This window comes from Tursiops truncatus, chromosome 14 (assembly GCF_011762595.2).
Source record: "Tursiops truncatus isolate mTurTru1 chromosome 14, mTurTru1.mat.Y, whole genome shotgun sequence".
Taxonomy (NCBI): domain Eukaryota; kingdom Metazoa; phylum Chordata; class Mammalia; order Artiodactyla; family Delphinidae; genus Tursiops; species Tursiops truncatus.
Window position 1 is genome coordinate 86,482,855 of NC_047047.1, and position 20,612 is coordinate 86,503,466.

General features: G+C 49.7%; 1 protein-coding gene across 5 annotated transcripts in view; it reads right to left on the reverse strand.

The window, feature by feature from the left end:
• Window positions 1-20,612, reverse strand: part of TRAPPC12 (trafficking protein particle complex subunit 12) — a 64,560-nt gene that overhangs the window by 24,343 nt on the left and 19,605 nt on the right. For all 5 annotated transcript variants that reach the window (XR_012325833.1, XR_004521698.2, XM_004316572.4 and 2 more), the window contains 2 exons: window positions 13,158-13,271; window positions 11,883-12,021 (listed from right to left, as the gene is read on the reverse strand). Coding sequence is in view for 3 of the 5 variants with exons in the window: in XM_004316572.4 (XP_004316620.1) it covers window positions 11,883-12,021; window positions 13,158-13,271 (253 nt within the window). In the remaining 2 variants the exon portion in view is untranslated. The remainder of the gene's footprint in view (window positions 1-11,882; window positions 12,022-13,157; window positions 13,272-20,612) is intronic.

The window sequence follows — 20,612 nt, forward strand, 5'->3', positions numbered from 1 at the left end:
CAGAAGGGATGACGGAATCCCTTATGTCTTGGTAAAGTATGCGATGATGCCAATTATAAAACGTGTCTTGGTTTTCTCTGTACAGCTGTATGTTCTAGACAATGACCAAAGGAGAAAGCTGGCTGTCACTGCTTTTCCAGAGTTACGCCACAATCGTGTAGAAATTATCACAAAATGAGTAGAATGGTAGAGACCACTGCCTGCTCCAGTAAAAAAAAACAGAACACTCATGGATTCTCTGTACTCCTTTGGGATGTTGAACTCCTGTAGAAGGTTGCATAGGTCGGGTTATCGGGGAGGGAAATGAGAGAGGGTGCGCCTCGGGCCCAGGTCCTGAGGACGGAGCGTCAGCCTGACTCGGGACGTGTGTGTGTGTGTGGGGGGGGGGGGGGGGGCTCTGGAGTGAAAGTTCTGTGTGTGTGTGTGTGTGGCTCTGGAGTGAAAGTTCTACTCAGAGCTGTCCCAGCGGAAGGAAGGCATGGCAGCTGGCCTTGCAGACTCCACTGCCCAGGGCTGCCCCGGAGGGAGGGAGTTCTGGGCAGTGCCACCTCCATCAGCGTGCTGGGGGCATGAGAGCAGTGATCCGAAAAGGACTGCAGTTGAAATGAGCTTTTGCACAGTGTCTGAACGTGGCTGTGTTCTCTCAGGGTGAGGGAATCTTTCTGTTAGTGTCGCGTTCCCCTCTGACATGACTTGGATGTTTATCTGTATCAGTATATATCGTAATTTAGTAAGTATGTAAGTATGTAAATGCCGTCAAATAATCAAACAGCCTGTGCTGACTATGAACGACTTGAAGGATGTGACAAAGCCAGCACAGGGCAACCTCACAGATTCAGAAGGGGCCTCTCAATACTTAGGTCTGGACTACACTTTATTATTATTTTATTTTTTGGCTGCGTTGGGTCCTCGTTGCTGCGCGTGCACTTTCTCTAGTTGTGGTGAGTAGGGGCTGCTCTTCGTTGCGATGTGTGGGCTTCTCATCGTGGTGGCTTGTTGCGGAGCACGGGCTCTAGGCATGCGGGCTTCAGTAGGTGCAGCACACAGGGCTCAGAAGTTGCGGCGTGTGAGCTCTAGGGCTCGCGGGCTCTAGAGCACAGGCTCAGTAGTTGTGGCGCAGGGGCTTAGTTGCTCCGCGGCATGTGGGATCTTCCCGGACCAGGGATTGAACCCGTGTCCCCTGCATTGGCAGGTGGATTCTTAACCACTGCGCCACCAGGGAAGCCCCTGGACTACACTTTAAAGATGGTTAGAAGCAAGCTGTGTGACAGCTGCAAGCTGCTCAGCCTCTCTGTGCCTCAGCCTGTCCATCGTCCATCCAGCAACCATCAGCGAGGGCCTACCATGTGCCACACTGAGGTGGCTTCATGTTTGTGCTTCTTAGCTTGAAAAACTGTATGATGCTCTATGGTCTTCAGTAAGGATAGGAAGAAGAAAGGTCAAGAGGACAAACAAAACTAAGGAATACTATGGAAAATCGTTTCTATTGTGATTGTGAGCCTAGAGAAAAGAAAGATGACAATTATTCAATTTAAATGTTAGAATTTTTTTTTGATGACACTAAATAATTGCCACGTCTGAAGAAGACGGATGACTGAGTTGACATCCTGGCATCAGTCATTTCAGCTTCCTAGAAACCATTTCTTGACCGTTGGCATCACTAAAATGGGATCGCGCTAACATGGTAAGTCACACATAAGTTGTGTCTGTCATCCCTATACATCAGAGAACAGGCAGTAGTCGTTCCCACGTGGTTTAGAATTTACCTGCAGGGAGAGAATCTCTACAACACTTTAAGCTTTATAAGATAATTGCAGAAACAAAACGTCTGTGAAGTTCCCAAGCCCAATTTATAAATGAGCTGAATATATGACAAGGTGGTCGGGAGTTACTTGCTCTTTGCCCTGGAAACTGCCCATGGACCTGGGGAAGTTTTTGCATTTAAAAGAACATATGAAAATATTTCAAACTAAATGAAAATGAAAATACTATTTATCAAAATTCGTGGGATGCAGCAAAAGCAGTGCTAAGAGGGAATTTTACAGTGTTAAATGCATATATTTAAAAGACCTAAAATTAATCATCTAAGCTTCTACTGTAGGATACGAGATAAAAACAAGCAATATAAAAGCAGAAGAAAAGAAAGAAAAGTTAGAGCAGAAAGCAATGACATTGGAAACAGGAAATCAAGAGAGAAAATCATCAAAATCCAAATCTAGTTCTTTGACAAAAATCAATAAAATTTATAAAACTCTAGCCAGGCTCACCAAGAAAGAAGAGAGAAGACATGAATTACTAATATCAGAAATGAAAAAGGGGTCATCACTACTGATCACGTGGACATTAAAAGGAAAATAAAGGAATATTATGAACAAATCTATGTCAACAAATTTTATAACCTAGATGAAATGGACCAATTCCTTGAAAGACACAACCTACTTACTACAACTCATACAAGGAGAAATAGATAATCTAAATAGGCCAATATCTACTTAAGAAATGAAATCGATAAATAGTAACCTTCCAAAACTAGAAGGCACCAGGCCCAGGCCCAGATGGTTTCACTGGTGAATTCTACACAACATTTAAGGAGGAAGTGGTACCAATTCTCTACAGCCTCTTCCAGAAAACAGAAGTGGAGGGGATGCTCCCTCATTTATTCTATGAGGCCAGCATTATAGAAAAATCAGGAAAAAATCAGTATTATAAGAAAGGAAAACTATAGATGAACATAGCTAATGAACATAGATACAAAAATCCTCCACAAAATTAGCAAGTCAACTCCAACTAGATCAAATCCAACAAAAAATTAGCAAATCAAAACTAACAGTGTATAAAAGAAATTATCCACCATGACCAACTGGGATTTATTCCAGGTATGCAAGGTTGGTTCAACATTCAAAAATGAATTAACGTAACCCATCACATCAAACAAGCTAAACAAGAAAAATCACACAATAAATCAAGAGAAGCAGAAGAAGCATTTGACAAAATATACCACCCATTCATGACTAAAACTCTCAGCAAACTATGAATAGAGGGAAACGTCCTCAATTTGATAAAGAACATCTATAAACACCTACAGCTAAAAACATCTATAAACACCTACGGTGAGAAGCCAGGTGCCTCCCCCTAAGGTCCTGAATCGTGCCGAGATGCCCCTCCCCTTTTTACCACTCCTACTGAACATGCTGCTGGAAGTCCTAACTAACGCAGACAGAACAAAGACCCTTTGGAAGACCAGAAGAACGTGCCTGCAGTTCTGTCTTCTCTGGGCCCTCACACCGTCTTCTCTCCAGGCACCGTCTTCTATGGAGTAACAGACATCCCTGTCCCAAACTGTCGAGCTTTCCACCAGAGCCTGTCTGTGCTGGACTGGACTCCCGCAGCTCTGGGAGGTGGACGCAGGCAGACGCCGGCGACAGGTGACACTCCACGTGCCTCCCTGTGACTTGCATCTGGAGTTGGGACTCTATCCAGACGGCCGAGAGCAGGAAGAGAAGAGCCAGCACCGATCCTCCTTAACCACGTCACCCTTGCCCGTGGCTTTCCTGGGAGTGTCCGGGAGAAAGCCAGGGCTAAAGTGGGCAGCAGTTTCCCCCTCTTCTCTCTTGGTACCACTGGGAAGGTCTCATACTGCTTAAAAATCTCATAGAGCAGAAATCGAGAGGGAAGCACACACACAGCCTCATGACACATCAGAAAGAGGAATGCCCCTCTCTAGAAAAATATACTGTTCATACAGCCACAACAAGAAAAGCAGCTGGAGAAACGCTGTCTATTAATCCCAGCTTGAACAGGTTAACAGCCAGTCACTCAGTGGGTTTCAGGTGCCAATGCAGGCACAGGCGCTGGACGTACGCTGGTCACGAAGGGGATGTGACCACTGTTCCCAAGCAAACCCCACAACCTCGCCAGTAAAACACAACAGAAACTGTTTCAACGTAACTCAGGCCTTTCCTGCTTTTGTTTGTTTGTTTTAAAGAAATGCAAATAAAAGTACCTTTAAACTGATTCTCTCAGTCTAGCAAACCCAGCCTTGCTCTGTGTGAAGAGTCACTGGGAATCGGTGAAGCCCTTCATGCCAGAAGAATCCAGCAACATGAAATACGCAGCAGCTCCACAGCAGCCAGAAGCCTGTCTCCCCTGCATGGAGAGCACGCCTTGAAAAAGAGGGCAAGTCAGAATCTGGAAGGAAACGTATTTCCCAGTGGCTCTGTTTTTCTGGAAAGTTCCCACATATAGTCATGGCCTGCCAAAATCTAGGTCGGTATAAATACGGTAGAAGTGCTCTCATTAATCATTTAGAAAACATTAAATGAAAACACTCCTACACAATTCATGTTATCGAGTCCCCTGCAGTACTGCAGACCCACTCGGCAGCCAGAGAATCAGAGCGGGATGCACCAGAAATCACACAGGCCCCGTGCTGGGCAGCGAACTTGAAAGAAAAAGCAAAAGGAGGAATGTCAGCTTGACTCCAGCGGGGCACACAGGCACGGGACTTCCCTGGCGTGGAGACGGTCTGGCCCTCCCGCCACCCACTCGCCTGTGTGCTGGGTGGGTGGCATCCTCTCTCCACTTTCCTGGCCACCTGCCCAGCCGGACAGGGGACTGGGACATGGCCAGGCTGCTGGGAGGCCCGAGCATGCTGACGCGATGGTGCCTGGTGGACGCCCAGCAGAGCGCAGACTCCGTGGACCCTCTGCCCACGGTCAGCAGGCTCAGCTCCCCCCCTTGGGGCCTGGCAGTTCCTCTCGCTGTCAAGGCAAGCAGGACCCGGTGCCTGACTGCTGCTCTGCACTTGCTTCCCTGGACCCGGCACCCACCCCCGTCCTTCCCCGACCCCTGCGACCCTGCGGCACGCGAGGAGTGGAGCCCCTGCTTCCTCTGCTCTGCCATGAGGACACAGGTCGGGGGACACCCGTGCCTGGCAGAGAGCACAGAGTCCCTCACCTGCCACGAAACAACCCTCAAAGAGACACTTCCAACTTCAAGGCTGCATCTGAAAACAAAACACCAGCCTGAGTGAGTCCTAGACGACTTATTAGTAAAGGGGTAATTCGGTGCTGCCCCAGAGCCCTGAGGCAGGAAGGGGAATTCAGGATGGTCCATACTGCCTCTGCATGAGCCTGAAACGCTGAGTCTGATGCAGGTGGCGCTGGGAACGCACATGTCTCCCACGTTTCTCACGTGAGACGGGTTACAGGAGGCTTCGCTTGGGTGTCCTGACGATAGAGGTGGCGCCCCGAACTGCACATGTTCGTCTCTCTTAACCATCTGTTCCAGTAAACACTGGACGTGCCAGAGTTCACTAGGAGAGTGAGCAACGTGAAGAGCTGTAGGATTTGCTAACCAGCCTTCTCAGACCGAGGAAAATAGGCTTAAGTGATAAACTCGGAGGAGTTCTGGCACAGAGGAAAGTAAACTGGAAATCTAACCTAAGCAGCAGATGTTAACTCTGAGACATGAGTTAATTTTCTCATGGAAAACAAAGTAAGACATCTGAAATGTGCTGAACAATTCTGAACCACCATGTATGGTTATGTGTTGATAAAAAGTTTCTGAATTTAGTCTGAGAACTAGAAACGTGAGTTGCATGATTCTGGAGGGAGGGCAGAAAAGGACGGAGGACCCAGTGACAGTTCACCTTTGCTGACCCAGGCGGGGAGGGAGCTGATGGGAGCCAGAGGGTCAGTCAGAGTGTATGTCTCATCAGCTTTGGTCTGACTCGGTAATTCATAAGGATTAAGTTCTGAAATAAGACTTCACATGAAATCATTATAGCTCTATTAACTTAAACTAAACACACAGATTTGAATTTAGTATTAGAAGAGGCACTGCTATCTGTGCGTTTCTTAAACAACAATCAAAATGTTTTTCATTTCTAACAGAGGGATCTGTGGCTTCACAGTTTTCCTCCAGTTGCACAGAAAGCTGGAGTGAGCTGTCCTACGCAGAGGTGCACTTTGACAGCCTGAAGCTCACTTCCAACATTATGCTTTCTTTCGAACAGGAGACAGAATTCCAACAAAAGACAGAAAAGATGGTGCTGGGATGGGAAACCTTAGTGTCCTACAAGAGGCTGAAAAGAACTCCATCAGGAATGGGTATGTTAACGACATCAGGAATGGACATTTCATCTGTTTTGAAGATAAAATTTCAATGAATATGCATAACTTAAAGAGTGAACCCAAATGTAATGTTAATAATAATGTATCAACACTGGTTATCAATTGTAACAAAGGCACCAGACCAGAGCAAGACGTTCATAAAAAAACACAGTAAATGATCTCGTAATATTATCCATGGATACAATCCCTCTAAACAGTTCTCAAGAATACAAACCCAATAGGAGAAGCAATCTGTGTTAGTGTAACAATTACAATATCAAAAATAATTTGATTAAAAGCAAATTAAAGGGAGAAGGCTATTATAAACATATGAAGAATGGCTCTCAAAAGAGAAACAATGTGAAGGGTTTTGAAAAGGTACTTTAAAGCCTTAACAGGAACAGTAATCCTGAACTTGTCAACATTAAAGACAAACAAAACCCAAAACACTTATTTGGGAAAAGGCTGGCATCCGTGACCCTCTTGTTTTCTCCCCGGGAGCTGAGGTGGGAGCAGGTTTCCAGGGAGGGGTGGATGCTCCGCGGGCTGTGTAGGGTGGTACAGGGGTGTCTGTGTTCAGGGCCAAAGACGATGTGGGCAGGGAGCGTGGGGAACCCTTGCTAAGCTGACAAAAAGGTTATGTTGGTATTTTTTAGGGTTAGAAACGATATTTCCCAGAATGGGAGAAGATATTTGCAAGATTCATAACAAATAAAGGATTAAATACCTAAAATATGTAAAGAACTACAACAAATCAATAACAAAAAATAGCCCAATGGAAATGTGGGCAAAGATTATGAAGGAGTGGGTCCCCTCAGAGGAAACTGCAACAGCCAGTAACACACAAAAGCCATTTAACCCTAGAAGATGTAATGAGAGGTAGAATTTCAGACCCACCAGATAGAAGTCTTATTGATAAGACTTATTCACAGGTGGGGAAACAAAAACTTGAATACACTGGTTTTGGGAATCTAAATTAGTATAACTACTTTGGAAAGTAATTTGACCATTTCTTGTAAGATTGGAAATACGACCACCACACAGCCTGGCACTGACACTTTTAATTTATAGAGAAATGCAGGAACATGTGGCCAAAGAGAAACACGCACCACAATGCATCGTTCATTAGGGTCTGGAGCTGGAAAGATCCTACCTGCTCACCTTATGGATACAAATAATGTTACGTGGGACAAAGAGGCAAAATGAAGAAAGATACGCTCCTCATGTACATTTCAAAAGCCTGCGGTTCTCTCTGTATTGTGTGTGTGTGTATGTGTGTGTATGCAGTGGAAATGTCAAAACATGACATGGAAACACAAATTCACGCTAAGCTGCTTTAGGAGGGGATGGAAATGGGGAGCTTTAAAGGCTGAATCAATAATACTTGAGCTTATGACAAAAAAAGTCTGAAGTAAATATGAAAAACATGTTAATATTTGTTAACTATCTGAGTGCTTAATAAAACTCTTTTTTGACATTTAAAAAAATTTAATTTTTGTTGAGTAAAGAGTGGATTCAACCAGGAGGCATCCCCACATAGGACTTCCCAAAAAGGACAGAACTGGGTGGGTAAGAGTACCCAGGACGTGCGTGACAGAACTATCAAGCATCCCCACCTGCGGAAACCATTCCAGCAGCCCGGTGACATCTGGTTCCACAAAACTGTGTGTGAGGGCCCTGCGGGAAGCACAGTCAGAGCTCTAGACAGGGGCCTGCCATCCCTCAAGCAGCGGGACGCCGACAGGAAAGACAGCCTTGCCCGGCAGAGGGGACGGGTTCTCACGGGGCCGCTGAGGCTCCGGGCTCAGGCCACTGTCTCGATATCTTCTACTGGCACGACCGGCGCTGAAGCTCTGGGTTTCCCGAGCTGTGTGACAGTTACAGGTGGAGAAGCTCGGTGGCCGGGTGTCACCCTAGCGTATCACATCTGGGTGTGTCCTGCTGGGGTGTGGGGACCACACGTCAAGGAGGAGACGCGAGCTGTCTGTTCACAGCCCCCCGCCAGGGCTTCTAAACCCCACACCTGAGAATGAGCTCTGCTCACCACGCTGTGGGCAGTCTGAGATGCTTGATGCGAGCAGCTTCTGGCCCAGCCTCTCGGGCCTGGAATTACAGGGCTGAACATACAGCAAAGAGGGGAGCAGCAACCAACGGAGAGCGCGAAGAGGGAGGACACAGGTGAGGGACGAGCAAGGAGAGTTCAAGGAAGGGGGCTTCTCCAGCCTCCGGTGGCCTGTTCAACAACCACTGCCGTCATTCTTTCTTGCGAACAAGAGTGAGAATTCCAAACAACTGATTAAAAGGCGGCCTGAGTGTGTGAAAACACACACTCCCTGAAAGTAACTCCATGAAAACTGCTAGAGGGCTTCCCTGGTGGTGCAGTGGTTGGGAGTCCGCCTGCCAATGCAGCGGACACGGGTTCGTGCCCCGGTCCGGGAGGATCCCACATGCCGCGGAGCGGCTGGGCCCGTGAGCCACGGCCGCTGAGCCTGCGCGTCCGGAGCCTGTGCTTCGCAACGGGAGAGGCCACAGCAGTGAGAGACCCGTGTACCGCAAAAAACAAACAAAAAACTGCTAGAAATGTTAGAGGATTTATAAGACCACAATACTCTTCCTTTCTTAGATGAAAATTAAAAAAGAAAATTTCATGATTTTTACTTATGACTCATTATGACTTGTTATGAATATTCTGAATGGGTAAAAATTATGCCCAATATTTAAATAAAATATATTAAAGCTCATTCATAAATGTTATTTATTTGTTTATATCATTATAGCTTCCTTTTAAAAGCACATTTTAATGACCTGCTTTGCTTATACACTGGAAGCTAAAATGAAATGAATGAACCAAAATCTCACATTTAGGCTTGTTACACCACAAAATGAGAAGAAAAATGAGTAAACATTCAGCGTGTCATCATGGATGAACGTTCACACGCTTAGCTCAAGTATACGTAGGATTTCTGCCTATTCTATAATCTACCTGAGCTGCTTAGTGACGCAGGGCCACCAGCTGCTCTTTATCCCCATCCCAGTGCAATGTAATTCCAGGCAGAATCAGAAGCCTGCATTCAGTGTGTACATCCTCAGGACGAGATGTTCTAAGAGTTGAGGGGAAGGATGACAGAGCCCTACACTTGGACCCGAGGACCTGATTCCTCATTTTACAGGAAACTCGGCGTCGCCTCCGTGAACCTCTGTCCGTGAGGAGAACCAGCAGGGCCGCAGTGGCCACAGGACAGAGCCACTGGGCGATGGCCTGCGCGCTCAGAGTTCTGAGCTTTTGTCAGCAGCAGACAAAACACCTGTCGGCACCAGCTGCCAATCCCCGGACCCAGCGGAGGGTCCCGCGCTCTGCCGTGAGCGTGACCAGGCCCGGGGGTGGGGGAGAGGCCGTGGGCAGGCCGGTACGGGAGCCGCCAGGCCACAGTCAGCCACGGTGGGAAGAAACATTTTTTTCCTATGCTGAAGGGAAACATAGCTGCTCCTAACCAGAAGCATGGGAACAGCTGTCTCTTGATTATCAAGGCTGCCAGGTAGAATTTATTGAACAGAAATATCCCCACACTTCCCCACGTAACATGCCTTTAACCTTTCCATCGAACACCTTTCTACTATTAAGAAGTGGCAACAGAGACACATCCTCATTTGGGGTAGAAGCCCGCTCATCGCCTTCTGCGGAAGGGATGGACCACAAATGGCTAGGAAGTGTCAGTGAGAAAGGGACGCAGGACCTCCCACGCTGGGGGAGTAGCCCCCGGACAACCAGGGGATGCTGGGCCTCTCCAGACGAGCACGGGAGGACGTGGACGCCCCTACAACGCCAGGCACACGGATGAACCTTACGGAGTGAGAGGACGGATACAGCCCTGCTCCCCAGTGCTGGGGGCTTCCTGGCACAAGTGTGGGAGGGTGACCTTCCGAGAGAGGAGGCGGACGTGTCTGCCTGCCCTGTGCAGACACCACGGGGCCCCAGAGCAGGAAGCATGGGCGGGAGAGCAAGGCCGGGGGGCCTCCCACCCACTTCTAACCTGTGGAGCCGCCACTGCTGCTGGGGCCACACCCTGAACGCTTGCTCACCAGGGCTCCTGGCTTTGGGCCCTTCTCGCATGGTCCTCCGGAGACTAGCTGGACCCGATAGGCCACTGGCTGGTAAGAAGTTTCACAAATTTGGGGCGGGAGCCCTGCCACCCGCTTCCTGACTCCGAGCAGTATAGCACGGCTAGTTCACTTCCACTCAGTCGAGCCAACCTCATTGAGACAACCAGTCTGATTTCTGCCCTGTGGTAGGTTTTAAAACCTACCTTTTTTCCCCCTTTTCTACAAGGGGTGAGTTCCTTTAGTCAAAAAGAAGAAAAAGAATTTTTACACTAGTGAAGCTAAAAGTCTAACAGTACCTCATGTTGAAAATCCTCCTTCAAGCCTGGGAAAACTCAGGGCAATACAGACCAACTCCCATTACGTGAAAAGTGAAGATGATGAAGGATGAAGCACTGAGGACTAAGAAAGCCTAACCCCCCAACCTTCCCTGTGTCCCCCAAAGAAACAGGATCTGAGATTTAAGGAAAAACAACACAAAAAGAAGTTGAGAAACGTGTTTTCACTTCTAGTCTTCTTAGTTCATCATTTACCTACCAAGTTAAGGAAGATGTTGACTTTTGATTTTTTGAAACTTCTACAAAAATTACCATCTTTTTTATTAATTGGGCCTTTGTAGTCTCTTGTTCTGTTTTTATATTTTCTTCCCCAATCAGGCTCTGCATTTCCTGGCAACCAGGACCTTTCTTTGTCGCTCCACTGCTGCCTCCAACAGACGATGACCAGCCAATCTTACAAAAGATGGCAGCGATCTACGGTTTGTCACTGGTGAATCAAGAACAGATGAGAAAAACAGCCAGTGCAGTGATTACTACGTGCGGCCACTTCTAAGCAACTTACACATACGACCTCATTCACTCTTCATGACTCTCCAGGAAGAAGCACGATTACCACCCTGTTGTACTGATAAGGACACCAGGGCAGAGATGCCGAACCACTGGCCCAAGGTCACACAGCAGTAAGAGGAGGGGCCCGGATGTAACAGGGAGTGCGGCTCCAGAGCCCGGGCTTTCAGTACCCATGCTCATGCTGCCCCTCAGAGGTCCTTCCAAATTGTTTTACATTTAATACAAACATTCGATGGGTTTCAAACATATTTACAAGGTTCTCCACCAGGAGATGTTCATTCTGCCTCAAGGCTACTCCAGAAGGCTCTTTGTAACCGGCCCTCTCCCTTCCCCAAGTCTTATTTCTGGCCACCTCCCGACAATTACCCCATGCTGCAGCCCAGTGTCTCCAAATGATGGTCCTGACCCATTGGTGGGCTGCAACCAGACTTTTAAATAAATTAAATAAATCAGAATGGAAATTAGGAGAAAACGGCACAGAATCATTGGCACAGTATTGCTGCATGACTGTCTGTCTGTTTCATTTCTGTGTGTACGTTTGCACTAGGTCACGATACAGGATTGTTTTTTACTCCGCAGCACAGTCTGAATGTCACCACCTAATCCTCATACCAGATCTTAGTGCCATGGCACATCAGGTGCCCGAGAACGGGCAGATGGATGCGTCAGTGGGTCTGTCCAGCTCAGTGTGTTCAGGAGCCAGAGTGAGGTCACCCTGTAGGTCAAGGCCCACTGCGGGCCGCTTGTCTGATGACCAGGACTGGATATAAGTGCAGGCAAAGCATAGCACATGCAGAAGCACTGACGTTCACCCTAGCCTTACCCCTACGCCCAGGGTACACGTGAGGGTAGTACTCGTAATAGAGATCTGGCTGATCCAGGTTTCCGAAGGGCTCAAACTCCATCTCGGCATTCTGGAAAAGGCCCAGCTTCACCAGCAGTGCCAGCCTCACAAACCAAAGCTAAAAACCAAAACATAATTGAAATAATCGGTTATCTGTGTGTCACAGGGTCAGAGACTCCTATTCCCTTTTAATTTGATATTAGAGCTCGATTTCAAATACATTAAAACAAGAGCTAAACTAACTTTCTTTCTTGGCACGTTTGCATAATTACAGGTTTATAAAAACGGATTTGAAAAGGGACACCGCCTCCCGGAAGGAGAGCAGAATCCAGGGCCTGGGGTGAAGGAGGAGGGAGGCCGTGAGCGCAGGGGGAGCGGGCGGCGGAGCTGTGTCGGGGGAGCAGCGAAGGGCGTGGCATCTCGCGGGGAGGGGCATGGGGGAGCAGCCGGTTCCAGTGGCCAGAACACACGGCACCTTCAGGAAACCAGCGGAGGCCACGTGAGAGGGCAGGGTTGGGGCCTCGGAAGTGACCCAAGTCAACCTCGTTCCACCATGGAGAGAAACGAGGTGTAAAAGCAGTGACCGCGTGGTAAGGGCCGGACTGAAAAGCCGGGCACCGCTCCGAGCGAGCGAAGGCCGCCCTGCTCCGGTCCGCCGTGCGTGCACGGCCGCCTGTAACCTGGGGGCGGCGGGTGGGGCTCGCAGCTGCAGAGCAGGAAGGTGGCGGCGGTCTGTGGGACGACCGTGAAGAGGGAACAGGGGTCGGTTCACGCGGGAAGCGGAGCCCTGTCCGGGGAGGGCCACCCTGGCCGTGCGGACGGGCTTCAGAGATGAGGAAGAAAAACCTGCCCCGCTTGGGCCAGAGGCCGGGGGACGCAGCGCGTGTAACGTGGCCGTGCGCTCCTGACCGCGCCCCGCCGGCTCCCGGCGGGCAGACTGAGAACCAGGAGCACAGCCCAGACCGCTGCGCCCGGAGGCCTCCAGGGTCCCTCCTTTCACCAGCTCTTCGCGGACTTGGAGAATCTGGAGGCTGGCTCGATTTGGGGGGGGCGGTTCCTACAGAATTTCGAATAAAAGTCAGCAAACGCCCCGTGGAGAGGCGGGAATTTAAGGACTTCTGCGCTGCACCTTCTCGTCAGAGGAGCTTCCCGTCGTTCAGAACTCTCCTTTCCGCGCTCCTCCCTCCTCCTTAAGAACTTAAGGCCCTTCCAGCCCCCAGACGCTGCTGAAGCCAAGAAGGCTCAGGGCAGTACCTGCAGGGAGTCGGCGGTGTGGCTGGTCGGCAGCCCGCTCTTGCCATAGCCTTGGCCGTGGGCCGTAAGGAGCCGCCCGCACAGGTCCACGGCTGCCCTCCAGTTCTTGCAGCTCTGAAAGACACGGGGACAAGTCACCAAGGGCTGGGCGGCTCACACGCGAAGGCCTGACGGGCGTTAGGCAGGAAGCGTGCCGAGCCGGAGACGCGCTTCAAGACGAGCGAAAGGGAGTATCTTACCAGTTAACCGCTGACAGCGCGGGGCAGAATTCTCTACGAAAGCTCCCCGACCACAAATCCGTAAGGCTGCTTTCCTTTTTAGCAAGACACCTCTATCTTGTGATTTTTTTTATCAAATTACAATCGAATATTTAATTTTAATCTGTGTGCTGGGTATATCTGTATCTAAGGTCTGTGTGTGACTGTAAGTGGTTTATATGTTTAACATGATTCTATGTTCTCAATATGAAAAATAAATCAATGAACTACGCCGACGCAACATGTTCTAGGCCATGTATCCACATGCAGCGCTTCATGTTGTAACTAGAGGGATGCTGGCTTATACCGACACACGGGCTCGGGGACTCGGCCTCACCGTGCCCATCTCTGCCCTCATGCGACACAGAAAGGAGGGCCACCAGGCAAATGGGCGGGGAAACATCACCAGAGGGACCGTTTGACCCTTTAAGAAGCTAGAAGTGGATGCTGGACGCAGGCTCTCCCGACAGAACAGGCACCACCCATCGCCGCGTCAGCGCACGGCCCAGTCCACACGGCAGAGGCAGGTCAGGTCTGCGGAGCAGGGGGTGGAGCAGGGGGTGAGCACACATCTTTGCACCTGTTAACCTTGGCTCCAGCGAGGAAGGGGGACAGTAAACTGCTGTTTTCAAGGACGCACGAAGTGCTTCTTGAACAAGAAGCCGGGGGTGCCGGGGGAGCGTGTCCAGCCTGTTCTTTCCTCAGTTAGAATTCACATTTCTTTTTATGACACAGTCAGCGAGGACCAGCTCCTCGTGGAGGACCCCCCATTCCTCTTCTTCCTCTCTCACGTGCGTGTGTGCATGCCCAGCCCGCTTAGTGCAACTGGGCCGGGAAGGACGTTGGTGTGGCACGAGTCCAGGCTCCACGGTGAACTGGCCGTGTGCCCTAACGCAAGCCGCCTGCCTGCCCCAGCCACGGGCACCTCAGGCTCCTCGCGGCTCCTCGTGACCTGACAGGTCATGGCTTTTTAGTGCTGAGTGATATTCCAGCGTCTGGACGAACCACCGTTACCCATTCACCTGCTGAAGGGCACCTTGGCCACATCCAATCTTTGGCCACGATGAATAAAGGTGCTATGAACATGCAAGTGCAGGCTTCTGTGTGGACATGAGTTTGAAATTCTCTGGGCAGAGCGAGCAGCAGGACTGCCGGACTGGATGGCAGGCTCATCTGGCTTTACAAGGACCCTCAAGGCTGTGCACACCTGCTCTCCACCAGCAGAGAGTGGAGCCTGCTGGCCGCATGCCCGCTGGCACCTGCGGGGTCAGAGCCTGGATTCCAGCCGCTCTCATAGGCGTGCAGTGGTCTCTCAGTGTTGCATGGGCTTCTCAACACTTTCTCGCGTTATTTTCCTCCCGCGTTATTTTCCTCACTGGCCCGACAGCCAGCACCAGCTATCGGATTCCTGTCTGCAGGCTGCAGCTGTAACCGGATGATGCAAACCCGATTTCTTAAGATATATCTTGCAGCCTTCCCTTTCCATGATGAGGAGACTGGCACAGAGACAGCGCACCGTCAGGCCTCCTGCTCCGGGGCCATGTGCTGTCCAGCTCTGAGAGCCACTGGTCCATCCTGAGATCAGACTGGAGCCACTTCCCTCGAAACGGTCCCAAGCACGACAGAAACGATTTCCAGGAACACAGGCCTTCCACATTCTGGTGGGTAGCTCAGAATTATTTTTAGGCTGGTTAAGATAATTTATACTACAACTATCTTCAGATGCTTTCTCCGGTCTAAACTCAGTGCAATAATCCCTTTCTATGGTAACAGCGGCCGTGTATATCCTCCTTGAGCTGCAAACGTGGAAAGGGACAGGGAAGGGTGTTCCGCTGAGTTCGGACCAGCTCTGTGTGTACATCTCAGCGGGTCCCGTGTGCAGGACTTGGTGATGGCCTCTTCCTGCCCACCTGCATCACACACGCTGACCCCTCCTGCTGGTGACACTAGATCGCAACAGAGCGCATGGGGCAGTCTTCCCAGGAAAGGACTTCAGCTGAGAGCGAGGAAGGGATGACCCAGTGAGGAGGGCAGGTGTGAGCAGCCGGGAAGCACAGGAGCAGGAGGGAAGGCCCTGTGGCCCGAGGGAGGGGGGCAGGTGAGGGTGGCAGCCCAGGTGAGGACGGGGGCAGGTAAGGCCAGGCCCCTGCGCAGGCTGCCAAGAGCATGGCAACATTCTGGAAACAGTAGCCCCTGCAGTGATGAAGAGTGAATCTGAGGGGCCATGCAGATGTCGCCGCAGCATTCGGGAGGGTGCCCAGTCCCTCAGACCCTGCATTGGCCTGTGGACCACACCCACTGCCACTTGGCCCCTTCTGCAGGCTCCAGGCGGCTCTGTGCACCCTCCGAGGAGGTGGGCACTCATCTGCTGCCCGGGGACCGAGCGGCCCGCAGGGCCCAGGATACTCCGTGGTCCTGACAGGACACGCGGCCGCTGCCACCTCGGAGGGACTGTGGACCATGCCCCCTCAATGGCTTGTGACTGGTCCACAGCAAGGAAGGCTCAGAGGCTGAGAAACTTCTACAGGATGAGATGTCTATTGAATAAAATAGTAACAAAAGGGGGCTTGCATGTAGTACATCTCATTTTACTCATTATTATTAATTGATATTGAATTTTACAGAAGTTTTAGTCTGCTAAAGACTGGAAAGTCAAAAAAAAAAAAAAAAAAAAAAACACGAGAAAAACCCAAAACCAAACCCCACTGTCCTCAGTGCTGAGCCTGAAAGGCACAGCTGCAGATGCAGAAGGCAGGGGGACAAGACTGGGTGACAACCTGGGCCTCTGAGACACTCGGAGGAAAAGAAACATAAGCAGCTGGCCATGCGGCCTGTGCCCGCCAGAGACGGGACGTGGGAGAACCTGCCCGTGGAGGGTGGAGGAGCAGAGGGTGGGGCAGCGGCCGGGGCAGGGAGGACGGGCCGGCCAGTCGGCCGGGCGGCGACGCAGAACCAGAGTGAAGGAAGGTGGCGTCCTGGGAGCAGGGAGGAGACGCGCGCGGGTGGAGGTCAGATCCACCAGATGGGAGGTGAACGAGCAGCGGCGGGCAGTGAGGAGGCAGCTCTGGGGGCCTGCAAGTCGCCAAGCTCCCGGGGGCAGCACCAGGGACAGCGAGACTCAGTGCTCCTTTCTAACCATTACTCGGAGCCTTACAGAGCAAAGGCGGACCAAGCTGGAGACAGGCCAGCTGCCCACTGGGAAGGATCCTGACTGCAGACCTCCGGAGGCAAGTGCCCGGAGGGAAGGGAAGGGTTCTGTCTGGGGGTGGCGTGGGGAGGTGAAGCCATTCATTGAGGAGTAGGGGGAGGGGTGGGGTCTGAAAGAAGCAGGGATCCTTTAAAGAGGCACTGAGAGCAACCAGAAGAGCCCACCGGCACACACACAGGGGACGGGACTTGGGTCCTGGGGACAACGCGTAACCCAACGTAAAACCTGACTCCTTAGTCTTTAGCTTCCTGCGGGCTCAGGGCGGTGGCGAGCAATTAGGGAAACGGCTAACAACGTTCCTCAGGCGCCAGTACTGAAAAGTGGCTTGGGAAACACTGCTCTAGGGTGCGGTCTAGCTCACCCATCCTGCCCGCATAAAAGACAGCCTCGCATTCCAGGTAACTGTCAATTGTGACTGTGTCCTGTCTCCTCCTCTGGGTGAGGTCCTGGGGCAGTGGCCTTGTCTAGGGCACTGGTTTTAGCCTCTAATGGTATTTCTTTACTATGGCCCTTATCACGTATAGATGCTCAAAGATTTGTGAAACATGAAATAGTGAATTCATAGAACTATAAAAGGCAGTAAAAAAAATACATTAGTTAATGGAAGAGATGCAAGTCACAATTTACTAGTGAGTTGACCTTCAACAGCTCCCACTGCCCCCCACCCCCCAAAAAAAAGAAAGGAAGAAAAAAGAGGAAAAAAAGCAAATGCCATTGCTAGCCTAAGAAATGAGAAAAAACAATTTTTTAAAAAGAACAAGTCAGGGCAGACAAGGAGACATGAAAGCAAGTACATGCACATGGTACCGGTAAACGTGCACTGCTATACTGTTTCTAAAAAATACGTATTAATAGTCTGTATTAATATGTCTCAAAACTGTCCCTACTCTGACCCAGTCAGTCTCCTCCTAGGATTGATCCTAAAGAAATAATCCAAGGAGGACTGGGTCCAGGACCTGCAGGAAAAAATCCACGTGTAGGTGGAACCATGCAGTTCACACCCATGTTGTTCAAGGGTCAACTGTAATTTGGAATTGTGTTTGTATAACACAAATACATATATATATCTACCGATATTGACACAGACACACTGCATGTACACACACACACACTAAACTAAACGTTAGTACATAATACCATCATGACACCGCTTATATGTGGGATCTAAAGACAAAAATGATACAAATGAACTTATATATAAAACAGAAATAGATTCACAAACACAGAAAACAAACTTCTGGTTACCAAAGGGGAAGTGGTGGGAGGGATAAATTAGGAGTTTGGGATTAACATATACACACTACTATATGTAAAATAGGTAACCAACAAGGACCTACTGTATAGCACAGGGAACTCTATTCAATATCTTGTAATAACTTATAATGGAAAAGAATCTGAAAAAGAATATATACACACACACATATGTGTGTATATATAACTGAATTGCTGTGCTGTACACCTGAAACTAACACAACACTGTAAATCAAATATACTTCAAAAAAAATGTTAGTACATAGTAACTAAGATGTTAACCAACAGTGGTTTACGCAATTAATTTCTCTTCCATTTTTCTGAAGTAAGAACATGCTGTTTGTAAAATGAGGAAGAGAGGTCTGGGACTCAAGGACAGGCTGAACACCGGGTGGGACAACAGCCTCACAGACGCGGCCTTTACGTCCTGGTCTAGGAACGGATGGTGGCTTGTCCACCTCTGCCCCACGTGATGGGGCCCCAACTCTTACCTGATGTACAGGAACCATAGTAACGCCTGTAGAGATAACACATCATTTTTTCTACCAAGTACAGATGTGTACCAAGTACTAAGTACGGCAGCTAAAGCACGAGGGGAGAGGGTTTTTTCTGGGGTGGGTGTGTGGGGAGCTTTAGCTCTAGGACATAAGGAGCCTGTTGACTCCGTCCCAGAAAGAATGCGTCTGGGAGCAGAAATATATTAATGAGGCTATCTGATCATGGATATTTATGTATTTTTGAAACAAATAAGAAATAGTTATTACACAGCAAAGACTCCTATCTTATTTTATATCCACTATATATATAGGTACCCGCCACTAATAAAACATTTAAATGCGTAATAAAATTATCTGCAGTACTTTGCAAATATGAAGTGCTCCATAAATGATTAAAAATAGGAAAATGTATCACATAAAAAGCCTTCGGCTCTTGCTGGGATTCTTACACTAAGATATGCTTTCTATATTTCAAACCAGATCACCATTAAAAATGAAGCCAAAACCTACCATCTTATTCATTTTTTTAGTAAATGTAAGTCTTTTCAAAAGTGGCTTCTTTCCTGAGAATAGAAAGCAGACCTGTTTATGCTCCTGTTAGCTTCTTCCCACTGACGACTGAGGACAGTCACTCCCACTCCCCCTTCCTTCCCCCCATATACACAGGTTCCGCATTCAAGGACTCTACCAACCTCAGACTGAAAATATTCAGAAAAAATTCCTGAAAGTTCAAAAAAGCAAAACCTGGACTTGCCTTGCACCGGCAAAGAGTCACGTGGCACTTAGATTGTATTAGGTGTTGCCAGTGACCTAGAGATGATGTCAGGGACACGGGGGATGTGGGCGGGTTACATGCCAATACTACGCCCTTTTATACAGATGTGAGCATCACGGGTCTCGTATCCGCGGGGGTCCTGGAACCAAACCCCACGACACTGAGGGACAACTGCCAAGGAAGACTCACGCCGATACCTGCCACTCTTGACGGCACACGCCTTTCTTCGGCTGAGCCCTTTTCTGGTTAATATCACTGGCCGGTAAGTGACACGTAGTCATTTCCAAGCACGCTTACACCAACCCGGCAGCCAAGGTCAGAACGACCTACTTCCCCGGGACAATAACAACGAACAGCGCGTGCAGGGAGCCTGGGCGCCTCCTGCCCGCCTGCCGGCAGCCTGTTTGAGGACTCATCCTGCTCCACTCTGGCCACTGCGGCTCAGGCCCAGAGGTGACCAGACAGCTCCTCTAATCTCTATGTTAAATCTGATTATCTTCTGGTTTGAGAGTCAGACATGGTGGCAGAGGAAACAGAGAGATGAAATGAATTTCTTTGTATCATAATTTAAAAAGAAAAAAAGAAACAAAAAAAGGGAAAGAACATAAAGAAGTTGTTAGAAAAGCTGACCATTTACAATTTATGATTCCCAAATAATATCCTTCCTGACAGAATATTTACGTGGCTTAACTACAAGTTTACTGTGTACTTCGAAGACACTTCCAGGCACAGGAATATTTTTGTTCCCGCCGAGTGGGATCAACACAAACTGTCTTGTCCACCAGAGGCCTGGCAGCAATCAGGGGCTACTGACTGTTCCCGGGGGTTCCAGGAGCGCTGGGTGAAGGGGCTGCTACAGGAGTGTGGCCCAGGCCAGGGGCACCTTGCAGGGGCGGCGATACAGTCAGGGCCGGGCGACAGAAGCAAGCGCAGGCCAGAGGTGATGGCTGCAGGAGAGCTGTGGCCGTGGGACTGCCGCCAGGAAGGAGCTCGCTGCACCCCTCCAGCTCCCAGTGCCCCCTCTCCAACGGGGAAGCAGGCGAGCAGGGGCAGGGCAGGAAGGGCCGGAGGACAGACGCGGAGAACGTCCAGGGCTGGCACCGGGTGAACCTGGCCAAGGCAGGTTTTGCGGCCAAACTAGTTCTAGGTTTCCGGGGCTCTCCCGGTCTCAGAGTTGAGGCTGCGGGATTAGCAGCTCGTTTTCAAGCACGCACACGAGCCGGGGCCTCACAGGCAGCCTTCGCGCTTCGTTCTTCCTGCTCAGCACTGTCTGCAGATTCATCCACACTGATGAACGTGGCACTTGTGCACGTATGTCAACTGCTCCGGATATTAAGGTTTTTAATAAAGCTTTTGGCCAATACAAATCAGACAGCACATTCCTGAATATATCTTCATGAACACATACAGAGTCTTCCTAAAGTATGTGATTAAAAGCGGCACAAGCCATGGATTTTACCAGCTGCT